General features: G+C 35.5%; 1 protein-coding gene across 6 annotated transcripts in view; it reads left to right on the top strand.

The window, feature by feature from the left end:
• The window catches only part of CEP128 (centrosomal protein 128), a 455483-nt gene that overhangs the window by 172730 nt on the left and 260124 nt on the right, over positions 1–22629 (top strand). For all 6 annotated transcript variants that reach the window (XM_055088664.1, XM_055088663.1, XM_055088662.1 and 3 more), the window contains 2 exons: positions 10152–10328; positions 14850–14909. In XM_055088664.1, coding sequence (XP_054944639.1) covers positions 10152–10328; positions 14850–14909 — 237 coding nt within the window. The remainder of the gene's footprint in view (positions 1–10151; positions 10329–14849; positions 14910–22629) is intronic.

Here is a 22629-nt window from a genome sequence, read left to right as displayed (position 1 = left end):
AGTATGTAGATTATGTAGGCTCTCGGAGATGCTTAGCTAACTCAGTGAATACTTGCTTTTTTCCATAGTTATTCTTAAGTTTTTTTAGAAGACTTTCTTTCTCTTTTTTTTTTGACTTTATTTTCTATTATTAGTTCTTTTGGGAGATGTGAATAGCTGCAGTGAAGCAATTAAGAGACAAACTGTGAGACATCTAAGGCAGTTGCAGTTCACAGGAACCTAAGTGTTGAATCATTTAGGATTTGTAGAAATGTACTTTTGTTCCTTCTCATGAAATCCTTTATTGAAATCATTTGTGAAGTGACACCTAGCAACATATTTAAAGCTATGGCTATGTTGGCTGAAAACACTTAGGAAATAATTTTCTTATACAAAATCTGTGGATCTTTAAAAAATGGTAATTATAATTCACATTTGCAAGTGTAATTATGATGCCCATTTTTTACAGATGGTGGAAACTGAGGGCGAGGGTGTAGTATAGTGACTTGCCGAACATTGCATAGCTTGTGGTGGAAAACAGGATATGAGCATAAATTCCTAGTATTTTTCCCTTTATTTACTGCCAGTAAAATGACTCACATTTGTGTCTTTTCAATGAAATTTTAGTGTTGAATTTAAATTTAGGGTTATTATATTCAACACATTACCGTATCCTCTCTTATGTTTTTTAGCCTGACACAAATTTTGGAATAGAAGTCATCAATGATTTTGTTAGAAAGTCTAATTAAAACCTGGTATTTCCACATAAAAGATATCTGTGACTGGAAAAAATGAATCAGTGTTGTTGAAATTTGTGTTTTGTTTCTAATTTGACCATCTGTTTAGGATTGCTCTTTCTTTCTCATGATGTGGAAAAATATATATGATTGTCAGATGTCTCTTCTATAAAGTATTCACTACTTTGCAAAAACCACAGTTTCACATATTTTACTAAGATAGTAGCAGGCAGAATTCTCTGATTTCCATTTTTTTTCCAAGTACGAGAAAGAAATTGAAGCAAATGAGCTGTTGACTTCTAGCATTTACTTAATGGTTACACTTTATGCCATTTTTAGGCAGACTGTGCTTTCTTTGGTGCTTCATCTATTTTAAATAGTGTGAGTAGAGTAAAGCTATGGTAAACTTAAACCAGATACGTTAAATAAACACTAAGGTACTATGAGTAAGTTCCTGTCAGATTTCTCTCATTTAAAAACAACAACAATGAAAATAATAATAAAATGGTCAAATTGAAGGTAACATTATAAATTTTGCATTTGTCATTTATAAAGTGCTTTTAATTGAATCCCTGATAGTCATTAAGTCCAGAGTAGTCCTTACTTTCACAGAGAATTGACAGAAACACCAGTGTTTACCATGTATGAATCACTCTGCCAGGTGTTAAGAAACAAGTTTAGAATGCAAAGATGGAGTGATTGTGCAGTGCCGGGGGAGCCCAGTTACACATACAGCTGCGGCGGAGGGAGGGTCAAGACATAAAGATGTATAGAAGGACATTTGGTCTACTTTCCAGACTGGAACACAGGCGTGGAGAAGCCATTTCCAAACTCTCCTCCATTGGCAGTGACCTCTTTACCAACCATTTACAATCAAAGAGGTTGATTTTAAGTGAATTTAAGGAGTGAAGTCCAAGTTTGTGTCTTTATGACCCCTGATTTGGACTTGATTTCGAGGCATTTAATCTTCAGCTGAGTGGTTGATAACTATAAGGGCTTGAGAAGAAAGAAGTCCTTTTGGGCACTTGCCTTTAAAATCCTGTATTACTAGTTTGATTTCATTTCCTGTGAAACTGTGAGTGATACCCATCCTGTGGGTATAGGAGTTAGGCTAAATAATAGTACCTACAGTTGCTTGTGGTGTGGAAAGCCAAGGGGAAGAGGCCACATGAAAGATCTCTATTGCATCTGTGTCAGTGCTGTGCTGGATGTTGAGCAGACCTAGCTTGCGTTGGTAGACCCTAAAAGGGGACATAAGATGAATGTCCTGGTTTGTTTGCATTGTGTTTCTTTTATCACCATTTAAAGCACCAATTGACTCAATCCATTTTATCATTTATCTTGAACAAGCAATGTTCTTTCAATTAATGAAAAACCAATAACTAGAAGGTGCTTACTGTATACACGAGTTTGATTATTTGGAGATTTGTTTTTAAACTTTTTTTCCCATATTCTTTCATAAGAATAAATGCATGCTTAAGCATCCTTTAAGGAAAAAAATAGAGGAGAGGAAGAAATTCTGATGGTTTCCAAAGACACCGTAAGCTTATAAACATTTCTCTGGAAACGAATGATGCACTTTTTCTCTTTTGAAAATTAAACAATGTTCGTTCCAAATGCATAATTTGAAACTCTAGTTGTTTGTTTCCTTGTCCGTATTTTGTTTCAGAAATAGAAATGCATCAAAAGTGGCTGATTTTAAATAACGAATGTTATTTCTGTTTCCAGGCATTGACTTAAGAGAAATACATCATAATTACAAAATGGTCCTAAAAGTTAATGAATGCATAAAATACCCTTTAGAGGCATTTTTGTTTCCAACTGTGAATATTAATTTCTAGGAATGTATCCAATACATATCCTAACATCGTTTTGATTGTGCTGCCAATGATCTTTGTATTGCTCAATATTCTCCTAGAAAAAGATACTAAAAAGCCTGAGGCAAGAATAATTTCCTTAAATGGGGTTAGAAGTTTAAATTTGAATTTCCATTTTTTGACTTCTGTTTTTTGGATAACCTTCCTAAGCCTGCCTAAGACCAGGTTATAGATTGGAAAGTCTTCCACACTCAAGTTTTAACATGCATCAGATCAGCTATCCAGTTTTCTAATTATGCCATTACTTTTTTCAATTAACTCTACTGTTTTTCTAATGCTCTTTGTTCTTACTCTTATATACTATTAATCATAATTTCTTTCCTCCTTTGAAGGAAATAGTATAAAGTATATACTTACAGAGGAGAAGGAAGTGTATATCTAACTCAAAAAAATAGTAGCATTTTGATTTTAATCTTCTAGTAGGAATTACAATGTTCTTTTGCTTTGTAAATACATGTAAAGAACTCTCTTATTCTCTCACACATAGACCTATATGTAACTCATCAGCAAATCTTATTACCTCTATCCTCAAAATTTATTCTGATTTACTTACCACTGACAGAGCCTTCACTTTTGTGACATCAGCTTACTTTGATGGTTATAATAACCTGCTACTTACAAGATGCTTGCCCTCAATGATTTGACTAATTAATGTATTACAAAAACAAACTTACTGAAACACAAGAAGTTATTGAGTTTAGAGATTCTGGTGTTTTTGTTTTTTTTCTTCATTGCTGTGTAGTTAGGGACTACTATGCTTGGCACATAGCGAATACACTAAAAAAAAAAAAAGAAACACTAATGGAATGAATGGAACATAAAAGGATATTTATGTTTCAGAAAGATTTCTCGATTGACTGCTATTTGAGACACTCTATTAGACGCCGGGATTTTTTTCTCTTTTTTAAAATTTACTTTTTATTGAGCTAACATTGGTTTATAACATTATATAAATTTCATGTGTACAACTCTCTACTTTTATATACACTGCAGCGTGCTCACCACCAAAAAGTTAGTTTCCATCTGTTGCCATACAGTTGATTACCCTTTACCCATTTTGCCCTCCCCACCAGTCTTCTCCCTCTGGTAACTATTACTCTGTTCCCTGTATCTATATGTTTGTTTTTGCTTGTTCACTTATTTTGTTTGTTTGTTTTTTATCTTCCATATATGAGTGAAATCATATGGTATTTGTCTTTTTCTGACTTGTTTCACTTAGCATAATACCTTCAAGTTCCATCTATGTTGTTGCAAATGGCAAGATTTCATCTTTTTTTATGTATGAGAAGTATTTCATTTTGTGTCTGTGTGCACATGCACACACCACATCTTCTTTATCCATTTATCTGTTTATGGGCATGTAGGTTGTTTCCATATCATGGCTATTGTACATAGTGCTACAACAAACATAGGGGTGCATGTATCTTTTCTAATTAGTGTTTTTGTTTTCTTCGGGTGAATACCTAGAAGTGGGATAGTTGGATCATATGGTAGTTCTATTCTTAATTTTTTGAGGAACCTCTATACTGTTTTCCATAGTGGCTGCACCAGTTTACATTTCCACCATCATTGTACGAGGGGTGCTGAGATATTTAAATGAAGAGGAATAAGATCTTTGCCCTGGAGGAACTCACAGTCTGTTGAGGTGACAGACATAAAAGACACACAGAGTAGTAAGTGCTACAGCAGAAGCTCCTACAAAGTGCCGCAAGAACATAGAGAAGGAGCACCTAGTATTCCTAAGAACTGAGGTTACCTGCTGTTGCTATAATAATCATGTGAGTGATGAAGTAGATGCATGTTATTGGACTTTCATAACAAGTAAAAAATTCAGTTTATGACCTTCCCTTGTCCTCCTTATTCCAGAGCAGTGTTGGGTTCACAGAGGGCAAAGGATATACGGAGGTTGAATTCATGGGGACTCTTTCAAATTGATCTTAACTGTTGATTTTAGAATTGTTGTTGCTTTATTGTGGTTTTAGTTTTTTGATACCCATCTAAGTGTTTAATATATAGCCATAATTTTAAGAAATCCATACTCATGTACAATCTTCTGTTTTTAAGAAATGTTTGAAAAAAGTAGTTACATGTGACAGCAATTAATGCATTATTTATTTATTTGTTGGCTGTTTTGCCAGACAGCTTGAACTGCAGTATAGTAATTTTCCGGATTAAACTCTTTTCAAATTTCCTGTAATATCCATAGTAGATACTTCTCTTTTAGTCATGCCGCAGTTTCTGCCTTGGTTGGCATTTCATATTGTATCTTAGCTTCCTTGCAGCTGAGTCAGCTCTGTTGGCAGAAGTAATGTGAGCCTTCTTTAGAGAGTCAGATAAATGGCTTCCAGACAGATCCAATTTTTGTTCAGGATAGTTTCATAATTTGCCTTGTAATGCTAGTATCCTGGATTTAAGGCTTAGGCATGATAGTTATCTTGAGTTACAGAAATATTCTTCCTCAAAACTTTTTAGGTGATGTGTGCAGGACTATAGTTTCAATAAGCCATGCTTCGAGTAACTTTGAATTACATTGCATTAGTTTTAACTTCACCCCTTAACTTTGACTTCTCTCTTACTGCTTTCTCTGTCTCCCACCCCCTGCTCATGTATTGTAGATGGCCTTGGGGCTGAAATAGTGCACACTTATTCAAGTTAGTTTTCAGTAAAGGAAAAACATTAGCTTTGTAAATTAATGATCTATTTAGTGGTGTGACTGTGCTTTATTTGCTATAATGTTTCTCTTAAGGTGTGTGAAGAACTGTTTTCACTTTATGTAATAACCGTATTGGAAATAAAGTGGCTTTTCTGGAATACTTAAGACATTGAAGGAATCTCATAAGCTTTTGCCAAGGAGATAACATTTTGGACATGCTCTAGTTTTATTGAATTTGTTCTATTTTCATTAAGATTGTGTCTCCTTGTAATCTTTATAGCCTTTGGGAGAGTGAATGTTCTAATTAGAGGAGCACTTCTTATCCTTTGAATTACAGGTTCATTGATTAAGCTGTGTGTGCGCGTGCGCGTGCGTGTGTGTATGATGACGTTGTAAGTAGTATGATTTTTGTTTCCTTTAGACACAAACGTCAACAATGTAAGCCTTTCCTGTCTTGAAGTGGAAGCTTCATGAAACCTTTGCTGTCTTGACAGTGGAACCGTACCTTGTTCAGTGTGGTATTAGGTATACTTTTTAACTAAAATCTAGAGCAGATTTTATGTGTACACAGGTACATCTCCAGTATAGAGGAGAGCAGTAGCCCCTAAAGTTTTAGGATATTGTGCATGCTTGATGGGTTTTTTCCCCCCTTTTTTGTGGTCTATTCTGAATTTGCCAGTATGTCGTATATTTTCATTTGTAGTGATAAGGCTTATTCAGAAATAGTTTTTGAGTTATTCTCTCTACTTTATGACCATGTTAGCCCCTATATAACCTACTGTTTTGCCCAAAGACTTACTTTCAGCTTCAGGTTCAGAGGATTCACTGGTAAAATAACCACTCCACACTTTAATAAGCAAGAAATAAGGAAATTTATTATATTAGTAGTAAGTTACAGTATGAGGACAAGCAGTATATGTATATAGAGAGATACATATACATACATCACCAAATTGGGTAAGCACCTACATCCAGATCCAAGCAACAGCAATCTGGAGTCCCAGTGTTACAGCATAAGGACAAGCAACATAGCAAGAAATAAATGTATATACATCACCAAATTGGGGAAGCACCTACATCCAGATCCAAGCAGCACTGGGAAATCCCTGGAACAGTGATCTGGAGTCCCAGTTGGAAGGTCCCGAGCAGTGCGTCCACCCCACGGCTGAGACTTCAGAGTACTGCTCAAAGGAGTCCTGCTTGTAACGCCAAGCCGCAGCTGATAATCACCAGCTTACGCACAAATATGCAGCTCTGGCTATTATCAGAAATGCTTTGCTCTCTATTCGTAAATCTCGGAATGTCCGCTGAACTGGCCAGATTCCCAAGGCCCAGGAAGCTTTGTGACTAACTCCCTTCCTTATCTGTTGGTTTTCAGGCTTGCTAGTGCCGTTTCTGCTGACCTACATAAGTCCAGCAGTTTAGCTCCCTTCAGGGTCTTTGTTTGGTCAAAGGCCTATTATTGCCTCTGAAGCCTGAACAAGACTACTACCTTCCCTAACACCTACTGACAACTTTTTTGAGTTTTTCACATTGGCTTTCTAAACTTCAGTTTTAAGAACTCAACCTTTCTAGCATTTCAGTAGAGAGCACTAGTAAGGGAGCTGGGACTCAGTTACAGCTTATTGGCTCTTTGACTTAAGTCAGGTTGCTTTGTCTGAACTTTGGTTTCCTCATTTCATAAAATTAAGGGTTGGGTTTGTTTTCTAAGGTTCTTTCTCAAACTCAGTCATGGTTTAGGACTGATATCCCTTTTCTTGGATCATATAGACTGTCATAGTCAGCTTCATCTATCCCCACCCCACTACCTGCTGCAAAAAAACTCCTTATATTCCCAAGACCCAGGCATCTGTGTCCATTTATGCTGAAACATTGAAGTTGGACTATCTGTGTCTTCCGTATTTCTAAATAGTCTCTGAAATACCGTGTCTTACTTCTGGTTCTCTTGAAATATGGTAGCTTTTTGTTAATGTTGCTGTAGAATTACTGCTCCCTCTGATCTCACTGGAAGACCAGGGAATAGCCATAATAGTGCCTAAATATTATCATCTGCTTTTATTAATCTATATGCCCCCAATGAGATGGTTGATTGAATTAATGTCAGCCAGTTTAACTTCCTCCCATAGAGTTAGCTGTGCTTGCTCCATTGGTAGAGCTATTTCTGAAACATGAAAGTGGGAGAAACAGCTTATTCTTTGGGTGCCACAATTCGTGTTTAAATTCATATTCTCAAGCCAGAAGAATGGGACAAAAGTGTTGAAATTTCAAGGAGAAATTTGTTGGCTCTGTGAGAGCAAAAGCCTTATCTATCTCATTTACTCTATCCCTAGCATCCTGAAGAGTGTATTGCCATAGTAGGCCTTCCATAAAAATTTGTAGAATGAGTGAAGAAATCAAATTACAGTTGCTTAGGTACAGAATGGAAGAGCTTATTTAACTCTTAGGTTTAGGGTCTTGAAGGACATGCAGAAAGGATGGAGAACCAGTATGATGCAGTGTCTGAAACCGAGTTAAATAAAAGAACCTGGACCTTTGCCTGGAACATCAGAAGATTTAGGGGTGGATGATTCATTTATTTACTTTAATTTTTGAGTATAGCACTTAGACTAATGGAAGGATTTTGCGGCTTTGTCAATTACTCTTTTCCTTGAAACTTGAGTTGGTCATGTAGGTAGGGGTTGGATGACCGTCTGTCAGAAATGTCAAAGAAGGGGATCCTGAAAGAACAGGTAGTTGAACCCACTGCTCTCTAAGGTTTATGTGAGTTTATAGCTCTGTGAGTTTCACTTCAAAGGGAGATTGGACATGGTATGCTGTCTCACAGAGGATAGTGAAATGGATAATGAAATTTGCAGTCTTTGTTAAAGTGATTTCAGCATTCTTAAGAATATCAAAATGTAGAAATAGTTTTGTCTTTTTAATGAGGGAAGTAACAGAGAGCACAGAAAAGTGACAATGGAAAAAGAAAGATGGCTGTGAGGGAAGAGAGAAAAGAAAGATCAATTAGAACATCCTCGTGAATTGAGTGGATTTCGAATATGAACAGTTGTCCCCTAAGTATGTCAGTAACCCCTGATAGAGTATTTTCTTTATTAATATTACATCAGTGAGAGCACTGCAGGCCTATGTTTGTTTGGAGGCCTATGTATAGAGGAAACCTAGCACACCTCAGTGGCCTTTGAGTATGTAGATATGCATGGTAGTTGATGAAATGATCTTTACAGTATTGAATTTGTCTGCCAAAAATGTTTAAATCACTTATTTAGCAAAGTGGAGGAGTTTAAAGATGACTATAAACATGTTTTGTGGTCTCCTGAAATTATCAGTTTATTAAGGCACACAGGTGCAAGACCAAATAATTATCTTATAGCTTAGTACATTTTTTAAGAAACTACATGATACATAATGTACTGTGGAAACATTCTGCATTGGGAGATCAGGAAAGAAAGGAGACTGGGTCTTGAAGGATGAACTCTGAAGGATAAGATGTATAGGTGGGTAGGTACGTAACAACGATACCTACATTCTGATCCATATGGCAGTTATGGTTCTCATTGTAAACTAATGTAGTTAATGGAGTGGTATTCTAGTGTGTACATTTGTCTCTTGTGAGCTTAATGTACCCTACTGCTGAAACATGACTCAAATCGGAGTACCAAAAAGAAAAGAAAATCCAGCTCCTAGGTTTACAAAGCTGAGCTCCAGATTGGGATGATGTACTCATGAAGGTAAATGCTGACTCACGACTGCCAGTTCCATTTTGAAAAAGTGCAATTTCAGAGTGAGTTGTTCAGATGAGATGTGGGCGGAGGAGACATATGTAGACCTACTTGAGAGCTGAAAGTAGTTAAAGTATGAGAGAGTGGAAAGGAGGGAGATGAGGCTGGAGAGAATGGCTGAAGACAGGTTGTGAAAGGACTCTGTTCTTTTGCGCAGAGGGTGTTTCTTTCATTTTTTAAAGTAAGTTGAATTGCAAGGAAATATCATGTACGATTATTCTGCTCGAATGCCATTCCACTTTTCATGATTACTTTTCATTGAAAAATTCTTTGTTATTTTAAATTCAAGCTCGTTTGTTGGCCATATCATCTTCCTGCTTGTGTTGTATTTACTAGGGTAGGTAAAGATGATTAGGCTACTATGTAATGACCGAAGGCATAACTAGCCAGCCATCATGACTTTTTGGTCCACTGTTTATACTTAGAATTCTTGTGATTCTGTTATTTTCCTCCAAGCCTTGTGTAATACCACTTGAATTTCTCTAATAACTTTTGAATTAAATTGTGTAATCATAATGATTTAGAATTATTTTGTCTAGGGGGGCCCCCAAGGCCTTGTAATCTCTTAAAGCAGCGGTCCCCAACCTTTTTGGCACCAGGGACCGGTTTCGTGCAAGATGTGGGGCAGGGGGAATGGTTCCGGCGGTAACGCGAGTGATGGGGAGCGGCACTTGAAGCTTCGCTCACTCGCCCGCCGCTCACCTCCTGCTGTGTGGCCGGTTTCTAACAGGCCATGGACCGGTACCGGCCTGGGGGTTGGGGACCCCTGTCTTAAAGGGTTCTTTAGAAACCCCTTTTCATTAAGTATATTTGCTTACTTGAAAAGTACCTCCATCTTCTCTCAGATTTTCATGACTCAAAGCATTTATGCAGTGTGACTGCATTTGAAAACGTAGACATTTTTAAGACTGTTTTAATGAGATAAAGGTAGTAGCAACACTTTTTTTTCTCCTGTAATGAAGAAGCACTGTCTTATTTGACATTTTGCCTTTTCTAGTGTTTTACTGATATTTATTGCAAGCTGTTTTCTAATATGCTTCTTTGAGTTGGTTGTACAGATACTACATGTGTTTCTTGTCTCCACTTAATAATTACCTTCTGTTTTTATTTCTTATCAATGCCTTAGGAAAAACATATAAACAATGAAGAAGAGCACTCAAGGAGGATAGAAGAGGCCAGATTGCAGCTCAAGGATCAACTTCTTTGTCTGGAGACTGAACAGGAATCCATTCTTGGTGTGATAGGAAAGGAAATTGATGCAGCTTGTAAAACCTTCTCCAGGGACTCAATGGAGAAATTGAAAGTAATTATGAGTTCTCATTGTGCCTTTCAGTTAGTTTCCTAATATATAATTATAAGATTTTAATGCATGGTTACATGGTAGTCACATTTTTATTCCAGAGAGTTTTATGAAACAAAATAATATCTTGCATTTTTTAGAATGAGCTATTTTATCTATGGCACATTCATGGTAAGAGGTCGTATGCTGTTATTCCACTGAATTGCCTGTATCTCACTCTGTAAAAGAAAATGCCTTACAAGGGAAGCAGCAGTTCTGACTAAAACAAAATCGTTCGAGTGAAGAAGCCTGGATTTTGAATTTTTTATTATCACTGGTCATTTTTGTTGTTGTTAGTATATTACTGGCTAACATCTTTTGAGTACTAGTTATATTACAGATACCGTGTAAGTACGGTGTATGCATTCTCTCCCTTAATTGCTGAAACCACCCTATCCTTTAGGTACTCAGATTAAATCCATTTTAGACAAGAGAAAGCAAGGCTTGGAAGGGTTAAGTAACTTGCCCCTGGCCACGTATCTAGTCAAAAGCTAGAACTAGGACTTCAAACCTCGGGTGTCCAACCGGGGAGCTTAAACAAGTAACCACTATGCTATTTGCCTTCCCTATTTAAAAAAAATTACATTTACTTTCGTTTTCCTATCTCTAAAATGGATTATTGCTACTCAATATGTAGTCCTAGTGAAATGATAAATAAAAACATGTTAATCATGGATATTCTTAATTCCTTGAAGGTAAGCACCTCTTTTGACTCTAGGTTCTAGTACTGCTATGTTACATACAAAGAGCATTGCAGTGCTTTAATATGGTATAACCATAATACATTATAATTTAGCCCATCATTTACCCCGTATTTATTTCATTTGATGATATGACAGCACTCGAATTATGGTACTATGCATAAAGGTTTTTTTAAACCTCTTCAGATGTTTCTTCTTATTATTTTGTCATTCATCTTTTTTCTTATATAAAATATTCTTCCCTTGGACTTTCCTGGTGGTGCAGTGGTTAAGAATCCGCCTGCCAGTGCAGGGGATGCGGGTTTGAGCCCTGGTCCGGGAAGATCCCACATGCCGCGGAGCAGCTAAGCCCGTGTGCCGCAACTACTGAGCCTGTGCTCTAGAGCCTGCGAGACACAGCTACTGAAGCCTGTGCGCCTAGAGCCCGTGCTCTGCAATAAGAGAAGCCACCGCAGTGAGAAGCCCATGCACCGCAACGAAGAGTAGCCCCGGCTCGCCGCAACTAGATAAAGCCTGCGCATAGCAACGAAGATCTAATGCAGCCAAAATTAAATAAATAAATTTAAAAAAAAATTCTTCCCTAAACTACTTTCCCCTCTTTCTTCCTGCTGTTCCTCTCTTCCTGCCCATCTTTTTTTTTTTTTTCTTAAGTAATGTTTTAAAGAAAATCAAATGATAATTCTACACTTGTGCCTTAGGATTCAACTTTAAAGGAAATATTTCAACTGGTAGAATTTGGTGGAGTTGATGGAATTTCTACAATATATATTTTTATATACATTTTTTAAAAAGCTCAGATGTCAATTTGAGAGGACTGTGAGCCAAGTATGAGAAGTAATTGGCTTTAGGGGAAAACCAACTTTCAGTCCTGTTATAATGCTGGTTTATTCTTTTCCCTGTCGAATGATGCTTTATTTAGGACTTGTCTTGTTTACATATATTTAAAGCCTTGAAATCCTAATTTTATCTCAAAGATGCACAGATTAACAATGCAGTATTTATTCTGTATTTAAGAATTTGTGTCAGGATGGCTTGTTTTCAGTCAAGTAGTGATGTAAAAATGGAAACATTTGGATTGTGTTATAAGATATATAAACCTTGTTATGGCCAATTACAGGCTAAAACATAGTGTGCAGATAGCAGATGGCTTAAATATTTTATTTCTTTATGAGGTTCAAATTATCCTTCCAATATTCTGAAAAGTACCCTATTCTTTAATAGGCTTTCAAGAATGCAGTGACTGTGGTAATAGGTCTTTACACCTCTTCCCCTAGAGAAAGACTAATTCAGTCTTAGTGATGGGTGGAAAGTAAATCTAAAACAATGGAAATTCTATTAAGATTTTTTTTTAAGAATTCTTTTTTTTTCATTGTGGGTCTCTTTCCATTAATAACTTCTGTTGTTTCATTCCTATAAAATTGAAAAAAAAAAAAAAGAGGAATACTCAAGAACATAACACGCTCTCACCTCACAGAAACCACCAAGGTGTTTGTTAAAATAAAATTGATTCTTTGCTTTATAGTTCAGAAATATAGGGGAGATCGGTGGTCCTTGTAAAATGTTTTCAAAAATGGAATAATTCCAATTATTCCTGGTCATTTGTTCATTTTTGAAATATTGCTCATGAAATTTTCAGCCATTTTATGTAGAAAGTGACTGTCTATGGAATGGATTGCATTCCAGCAAATGAGTCTGAGAAAAGTCTTTGGGAATATTGGCATTATTTCTAATTATATTTTCTTTTTTCAGTACCATATTTATTATTCCACATTAGTAAGTGCATGCAGTAATTGAAGACCTATGGTTAGACACTTAATAAACCACCACTACTATGAAGCAATTAGAAAAGTGTCTGAATTAAAGATTCAATATTTTCATTGACCAATCTTTGCTAATTCCAGAGCTTTTCCCCTAACACTTGGTTTTAGCATTTATTTGTGGAGCATGAAGAGGATAGGCTTTGGACCAAGACAGATGTGGGTTCAGATTGCTAATATATGACCTTGGATGAGTTATGTAATCTCTATTCTCTCTAAGAATTCATGTCCCATTTATAAGTTGGGTTATTGTGAAGATAAAGTAAAAATAGATATAGAAGGTGTACATCATAGTGTGAAGTATCTTGCACTTAGTAGATACTCAACTAATGATAGCTATCATTATTATGTAGAGCTTTTTTTGTAGTATACTCATATCACCATGTATATGGCTTCTGTTTCTTTAATCTTTTTATGACAAATGCCTGTTACAGTGCTCTTGTCATAATAGACTTTGAAGTGTATTTATTGATGATTACATTTTGACATGCAGTTAGTAGTGATAATGGTGTTCTGTATGCCTGACACTGTGCTAACACCCATTTTATTTAATTTATACCTTGGCCTGAGGAGGTAGTTTACTCACTTTACAGATGATAACCTACAGCTTAGAGGAATTAAGTCACACCACTTATAAGTGATCAAGTGACTGTTCTTAAACACTAAACTATATATAAATTGGTAAAGCAAGTCACAAAATATGAACATTGTACTTATCTCACATTATTTTGGTCTTTAATCTTGAGCACTATACCTTAGGTCACTGAAGACTTGAGACTATGACAGATCAATGAAAAAGAATAATAAAAACATCATAATCAATGACAAATTGATGTTTACAAATATTCAACACAGTACAGAGGTAGAAGAGGAAGAAAACACTATGGACTAGAGTGATTAAAGGAAATCTCCCTGAAAAGGCAGGCAAGGCACAAGAGTTGAGTGAGATTTAGATAATGAGAAACATGGATGAGGGAAAGGTTGGATATAAGAATATAACACTCTTGTATATGGCATGTGGTCAGCACTCATTATGCATTCATCATATGTCTAAATGAATTACCTAATGATATTCCTTAGGGGAATGGTGTGCACACACATTAAGAAGTATAGAAGTATTTGAGAATAGGAATAGACATCTCTTGCAAAGGGATAGGATATTTTTAAGCAAAAAATTTCTAGGAAAAAGTGATGCAAAAATATCATAGGTAGCACAGAGTTCAAAGAAGGTAGGCATTGAGAAAAACTTGTATATAAAATTAGGAAGTCACTGACAACCTTTGAGTATAGTTTTATCAGTAATAAGGCAGAACCAGAGGACAAGGGATTTTATAAATGAGTTGGTGTGAAGGAAATCAGAGCAGCTGGTGTAGACAACCTATTTATTGTAGAATTTTGTTACCATCATGAATTACAAAGCGATGTTGGTATGAAGTCATATTGATTAGGTTCTGTCAGTTCTGCACAACCATTAATGAGACAAAATGGCCCGCATAGTATAAAATTAAAGAAGGAAAAATGAGACAAAGAATTAGGTTTCTATGTAATTACATCTAACTCACTGTGAAATACATTACCTGGAACAAAACTGAGGAAAAGAAACAAACACAAATGAAATAAATTGGTTTAAATGAGGCTGCTTGCCATGCAGAACTCCATGGAATCAGACTCAGTGATTCAAGTAGTAATAGCACTTGAAAGGTGATTCATGTCTCTCTATGTGAGCTAAATATTTACTGTCAATACATACATATATACATGGATACATATATACATGTTTACATAAATAGGCATGTTAAATAAATAATGGTTTGGAATTAGTTTTATACTTGGTATGAACTTTCTTCTTTTTAAACCCTTAAGTTTAGAGACTAAACTTTTGGATGTAATGGTGAAGAATTTTCATTTATGTAAGTTCACTACAGAAAAAAATCTACTTCTAATAGACGATTTCCTGTTTTTTGTAGGTTTTTTCATCTGGTCCTGATATTAATTATGACCCACATCGCTGGTTAGCAGAAAGCAAGGTAATTAATCTTTGAATCCTAAAGTTTTCATAATGTTTATGACCTTCAAGGCATCCTATTTGGGCTAGTCATATATTTTGACATATAACTGAGCATATGAAAGCAAAATACTTCATTGCTGGGAAAGATATCATTGTAATGCATTCCAGAAACTTCCATGTTCTTTCAGTTTAACATTTAAAAATTAGCTTAAATATATAGGCATGGAATGAGAGAATAAATGACAGTAAGTAAAACTGTTGAAATATCAAAATTAGACTGTTGGAGAGACAAATTCTTCTGCCTTTTCCTTGGGATAGGCCTTGTCTCTGGTGGTGCACAAAGGTCAGGGCAGCTGTAACCAACCTTCATTTACACATATATACTTATATTCTGATTCTGGAGGGTTAGCTGAAAGCCTGCCGAATCTCTTTGTGGCTCAAGCAAATCATTCATCTCTCTGGGTGTCTTGTTTTCTCATTTACAAAATGGGAGGGGTAAACTTTGTGTTCTGAAGATAACTTTACTGCTTCATGATTCTTTGGCCTTATGATTTAAATTTAGTGGAAGGTAACCAAAAATAAATAAATTGAACAATTTGCTCATTTTAGCAAAAAAGATTATTCTACACTATGGGGTAGTTATCAGCTATCTTCATAGATCAAATCAACTTGGAAATTCACTAATTTAAATATATAGAGAGTTATGACCATATAAGATGTTGATACCTGTTTATTCAATTATCAATACTTAAGCACTTGCATTCCTTTTTAGAATAGTTTTTTTCAGCTTTAAGTTACTAAAATCTTCCATCCCATTTAAATTCTATAAGAAAACCAACTGTACTATAAACCTCACCAATTGTGGTCCAACTTAGGATTTTATTGCAAGAAAGAACCTTTAAGTTTGTACAATATCCTTATTTAAAAATATGAGCAAAGTGAGGTTTCTGAGAAGGTATGTGACTTTCTCAGTGCCATATAGAGAGTGGGAAAATGTATTACATGCCATGTCAGATTCACAATTAACGTTCTTATTATTATGTGTATTACCATTTAAAGTCTTTGTTCATTCAGCCAAGATTTGTTGATTGAGTACTTTTTTGTATGCAGACATTGGGGATATTATAAGTGTTAGCAAGCTGTGAAAGTTAATAGGGAAAATGTAAATGAATTTTAGAAATCCTTAAAGTGTTTTATATTGTTATAGAAATATGTAAACATTGACAAAGGAACACAGAAGAAGGAAGAACTATGGTGTTCATGTTGGGAGCATGGGAGGGTATGACACTGCCAGCATGTCACAGAAGGCTTCTGCAAAAATACAATGTTTAAACTTAGTCATACAAAAAATATGTAGAAGTACTCTAATTGGCTAACAGTGGCAAGAAGATGAATATTTGAGTCAACACAGATAGGCCCTGAGATTTGTGAGTAAGGTGGAGGTGGGAGGTGGTGCAAAGACAGAGTTCACTTTTGAAAACCAGATATTCATTAGAGAAGCCTCTTTAAAAAAAAAATTCTTAATAAGAAAGTAACTGTATTATGATTGAACATTGAAATTTACTCAGCCTTATAAAATTTTCTCTCCTACTTTAAATACAGTGATCCCGTGCATACCTAACCATTTTTGATAGAACCAAATGCAAACTTGTATTTATGCTACCTGTATAGTAAATTTAGAATAGACATATTTTTCTGTCTCAGAATTTTTTAGCTAGAAACTTGTTGTGCATTAATAAAGCATTTCTCTTTTTTTCCCAACTCCACAATTCTGACAACAGAGCAATGTACTTGGAATTTTCTTTCAATTTAAAATCTTTATCATTTCTGAGCAGAAAGCTTTCACTGCTGTGGTTCAGTTAAATTATGAGAGCCAGAGATGACTCTTAATCATAGCTCTTTAATTTGGGAGCGAGTGAGCCATTTTCCCTTATCATTTAATGGGATTGAACTTCCGATCAGACAAGTTTTAATACTGCATGAGGCAACTGTTCCTCTACAGTGTAAAAGGGTCATGATAAGCAATACTACGCTGACCAACTGACTAAGGAGGAATTGACTCTATTTACTAGAAAGATGGCTTAGGTTATTGATGGGCTGCAATACTGTAATTCCCGTGAACTATGACTGGACAGCTCTATAAGTATTGAAGATAAGATCTGAAATCAAAGGACAAAAAACTATATGGAAAGTAGAATTGCTATTCAGCTAGTCCATGCTGACATCTTGCTGTATTAGAAGGACCTCTGATGGCATTTGGTAATTGTTTCAATAAATCTGCCAAATGAATTTCTTCTTTTAGTGTTAATTCTAGAAGAACTAAGGGACTGGGTGGGAATCGTGTCACTGTTGCTTTGTTGGCATTGGTGACATAACATAAACATGAAGCCCAACTAAGAGTTGGACCAGGTTCATAGATAAAATGACCAATGAAGGGTAAGAATAATACACTGCAGGGAGGAAGAGGGTTGAGGTGGTCGTTAAGTTATGCAAGAGTTCCCATAGATAAAGGATTTGTGTTTGTCATAAATCCTGACAAGGCATGTAGAGGCCAAATTTTATTCAGTTTAGCAGAGAATTTTCTAAGTAGCTACTATGCCCCAATGTTATATTACATGCTGTGGACATAATGAATGAATTAAGAAATGATCCTTCCTCTTGAGGAACATGTTTTCTCTAGAAAAGTCGTCACTTATGTAGATAATTTCAACATTATATGTAAGAGCTGTAACAGAGGTATGTAAAAGCTGCCTTGGTGGCTGATGTCGCAGATAAATCTTGAAGCCACCCAGGTAAAGAGGAAAGAACATGCATACAGAGTAAACAGTTGTAGGAATGGCCTGGAAGAGAAACAGCATGATAAATGCAAAAGAAACCCTAAGTGATTTGGCAATACTACATACAGTATGAAAATGTGAGTCAGGGAATGTCAGGGATGAGGCTCCAGAGGAGGTAGAGATTAGATCCATCAAGAAGAGCATTGTATGCCATTTTCAAAGGTTGGGTCAGCTCTGCATTTAGTGGGGAATCATGAAGGAGTTTTGAACAGGAGAGTGAAATGTTCGTCTTCATAGTTTAGAAGCATCACTGATAGTGATGTGAAAGGTAGATTAAAGGTGGGAAGCCCAAAGGCAAGAACACCAGTTAAGAGGTCTTCGGGTGAGACCCAGGACTCTGGTTGAGGTAGGGTGAAAGTTTGAGTTTAGGAAATTGTAGAGATTCAGAGGAAGGGACAGACTGAAGAAGCATTTTGGTGACAATGTGCAAGTGATGTTTAATGTTATGTCAGAGGCTGATGGAGAAGGAGATGTCCAGGATTTTCCATTTAAACTAGAAGACTACAGTCAAAGGTTAGTATTGGAATAGACAGACATGCAGGGTCCTAGGTAGGCAAAATAGCAGAAGTATTGGAAGAGTTTCCACCACAGGGATTGATATCCAGGAAGTTCCATCTGGACAGGAATGCCTAAAGAGAAGCAGGGACAAAGGCATAGAGCAGAGTTTAGGTTCAAATCATGGAGAGAAATGAGAAGTAGCAAAGACACTTGCAGTGAGAAAGTAGGCACACATCATCAAATCTAGAGCCATCAGGCACTCACTTTCAGAATGGAACCACAATACTAGCAAGCATCACTCTTGATCCCAGATCTTAACTTATCATTTTATGATAGTGAATAAAAAAGCTGGTGTCAACTGCTCTTCAGCACAATGCAGGAGGCTCAGTACTCTTGTTTAGAGAGCACATTTAATTCTGGGAGTCTGGTATTAATTATTCTTTTAAGATGCACAAAGGTGTATCTTAGGAGAATTTGTATGCTTCTTTGGCTCTGAAGATCTTTTCCTTCTTGGCCTTTATCCCACTGTATTGAAACTCTCATTTACTCTTCTCCTCTTTCTTTAATCTGTAAGCGCTATGAGGGAAGACCTGTGTTTATCCTGTTCCTGTTGCATCTTTAGTGCTTACCACAGGCTTGGCTAAATGCTCAATAAATATTTTTTTTTAGAGAGTAATTAGGCTTGCTGCATTTTCCTACTCAGGTTACTTCCTCAGCTTAAATATCACCAATGAATAAATAACAAGCAGATTAGATTTCAGTAAATATGTCAGTTCTCAAATATTGGTTTTCTTTGATCAGTACTGTAAATTTTAAGATTATATAAGTAAGAAATATACTTCCAGGTTATTTGGGGATTTTCTTATATTATCCTATTTGTTATCATCCCAAAGAGTCACACTTTTTATAGTATCAGAATAACGTGTTTCACGCGTTGACAAGCATTTGCTTTTCCCTACTGTTTTTGAAATACTATAACTGAAGCAGCGTTAGAGATTGTGAAGTTTGACTTTCTCATTTTGTAGATGAGAAACGGGTCCTGGGAGTTTTGAGTTTTATCTAAGGACATAAAACTAGTTTCTGAGAAGGGTTTGGGAACCTGGATCTCTGAACTCTGTGCCATTGTTTTTTTTCTACTGATTGTGTGACCTACACTTGAATATAAACCTTACATTTATGAATATTGTCTTTTTAGAGATGTGGATTTTTTAAAAACAGTGTGTGAGAAGTATTAGACCTACTGTATTTAATTCTTGTTGAAGGATGCAAATGACCATCTAGTATTTTATCGTTCCAGTGTAGACATCAAAATGTGATACAAATACTCAGGTATCTTCATTCACGTGGTGGAAATATCCTTAGATAGTATACAGGGAACACACTCAGCTTAATTGGAGGAAGCATTTTGTATTTTTTAATATGTACTATGATTATGGGTATATTTCTTCCAGATTACTTTCAAACCAAGCAGAAAAGTGGAGAAAGTATTATTGAAAGAATTATATTTTGAGGTTGATTTAGATTTGAATTTTGCAGTTCTGGTTTAATTCTTGTTTTGGTGATCTAGCACATTTTAAAAAATTGCCATCCTCTTTATCTCTGGTTCTTATGTAAACATTTTCTCTCAAAATTGTTTTTAGAGTTTGGGTGAAGGAAGCATAGTAGTTAAAAGCAGCAAGATTATGGTTCCTGGTATTATTGCTAACTCTATCAACTATAATCTTTTTTTTGAATTTTCTGTTTTCCTTGGTTTTTAGCTTTGAGTCATTCCTTAGTGACTTTTGGTATATTATTCCAGTGAATCTCATTAGAGGATTCTTACAGATTAAAAAGATCATTTTGATTGTTTTACTAGATACTTCAAAATATTCCCACCTAGTTGCAAGCTGTCAACTAAGAAGGTAGAAAACTACCTTATTTTAGAAGAATTTCTTTAGAAATTCTTCTTTAGAAGAACTTAAATTTCTTTAGAAATTTAGAAGAATTTCTTTCCCTATTTTAGTTTACTTAGCAATACTTGTTGATGTAGTTAAATAAATGAGCCTATTATGTAATCTGTAAGATGCTCTTGTGAGTGGTTCATAGAATGGTGTTTGCAGTGTGATTAATAGCCTTGTCAGCTAATTATTGTTTGGAATTGGTAAAGTTATTCCTATACTGTGTTCTAAGCTGTTTCTCCAAGATACTTAATGAATGATAGATAACGTGTGTTTCTCTAACAGACTCTGATTCTCTTAATTGATTATTGGTTGATTAAATTTCCATAAGTTAATTTGTTTTGTAGGATTAATAATATATTCTGCATACTTATTCAATTCATATCAAGCATCTAACTATAACCTATTTTTAATTTTGTATGGCAATGGAATAAAGGCTCAATAGGAATTAACTGGAGCCATAGGTCATACTGTATTAGTTTGCTAGGGCTGCCATAACAAAACTGGGTAGCTTAAACAACAGGTATTTATTTTCTCACAGCTCTGGAGCCTAGAAGTCAAAGATCACGTTGCCAGGGTTGGTTTCTGGTGAGACTTCTCCTTGCCTTGTAGACGGCCACCTCTCATGTGGGGGCTGGCGGTATGGTTGGAGGAGTTGAAGGTTAGGAGTCAGAGAGTGTCTCTTTTTCTTGTAAGGACACTAGCCCTATAGGATTAGGGCCCTACCCTTATGGCCTCATTTAACCTTAATTACTTCCCTAAAGGCCCTGTATCCAAATTCAGTCACACTGAGAGTTAGGGCTTTAACATATGATTTTGAAAGGGATGTAATTCAGTCCATAACACAGATCAAACCTGATTAATGCTTTCTTGCAAATAATTTTTTGTTATTGTTTTGTTTTTATCAGAACCAGTAGGATTATTGTTATGACAAAACAGAATTGTTTTTTTATTATCATCTCTTAGCAACAGTAGTGAACATGGGCCAAAGACTGGGATGGAATAAGTAGGAAAGCATTATGAAAAAGAAATGTGAAGGTATTTTCTAAATTTGCCATTAAATCATTGGGAAAGAACGGATTAAACCGGATGATTGAAGCTGGTGATCCCCAGGGACTCATTTTGTTTGGACCACATGAGTTTAAAAAAATTGATTTGGTCATGAACATTAAAAAAAATCAATTAATTGCATTATTACAACATGAAATTGTTTTCCTTTTGAGATATCAGAGGATCTGATAACACTAGGGTTTCATTCTGTTGTGGTAGAAAACAGAGTTAAGAAGAAGAACCATGGACATGACACCACATTAGATGTGGTGCACTTCTTGCCCTTCTTTTTTGTGGTTGCATTTTTATAATCGAAGTTGATAATGTTCAGGTCCTAAATGTGTTACTTTTGACTGTTCATTAAGCTTTCTTAATATAGTTAGCTGTCATTTGACATAATCACCATCATTTTCTGTTGACTCCCAATATCGAAGAAAAGTATTACTTGATTTTATCTTTAGGCTTGCACATTATTTTTTTTGAAGTCGATTGAAGAGAAGTGGATTTATCTCTTGTATCCATGCGTGGTTCAAAATGGTAAATAGTAACATAGTAGCCTGAATTGAACTTTTCAAGAAAAACAAAAGAGAACATATTTTCTATGTACTTTTACAGATGTTTCTTATCTGGCACTTTTAGCATGTACATTTGATGTCTCTGATGTAAACCAATGAAATTAACTCCTATAATATTATCTAATAGCGACTTGGTCCTAGAACATGTTGGTCTTCCTGTAAATAAGAGGTTGAATAATCTGACTCCTTTTACTCTTTCCTCACAAGGATTTTTATGGTCAACTGTGAACCTCATACCTTTTATCAATCCATATTTTATTTTTTTTTAAGTGCATTCCTTCTGGTTAATCTGCTTCAGATTTCATCTTGCATGTATGTATTTCTTCTGTATGTCAAGGTTATTTCATTTAATTGTCTCCAACATACTAATACATCAATTCATATTCTAATACCTAGCCATCTGTGATAATATTAAATAATTATCTGATCTTAGACTAATCCTGAGGGGATTGGCATCTGAAAGCTGCTGTTTAGGACCATGCCTACATGGCATAGAGTTATCAAGGCTTTCGTATGTACATCCTTTCAGCCCTTTTTCTTTGTGATTGTATTTTTTATAATTCAAATTGATAGTGTTCAGGTCCTAAATGTGTTACTTTTGAATATTAATTAAGCTTTCTTAATATATTAAAACTAAAAGAACTTTGGATTTTTTCTGTTTTCAAGATACCATTCTCTTTTTCTATTTTATTACTTAGATGCAAGGTGCTACGTCTTTCCAAAAAAAATTAACAGCATCTAATTGTTCATTTAATTACATGTGTCATGGCCTCACTATGTGCAAAACTAGCTGTAATGTGCATGTGGGTGTGTGTGCGCGTGCACATATGTTGGTTGTTTTG

This window comes from Physeter macrocephalus, chromosome 11 (genome assembly GCF_002837175.3).
Source record: "Physeter macrocephalus isolate SW-GA chromosome 11, ASM283717v5, whole genome shotgun sequence".
NCBI lineage: Eukaryota > Metazoa > Chordata > Mammalia > Artiodactyla > Physeteridae > Physeter > Physeter macrocephalus.
This window is presented reverse-complemented; position numbering and strand designations above follow the sequence as displayed.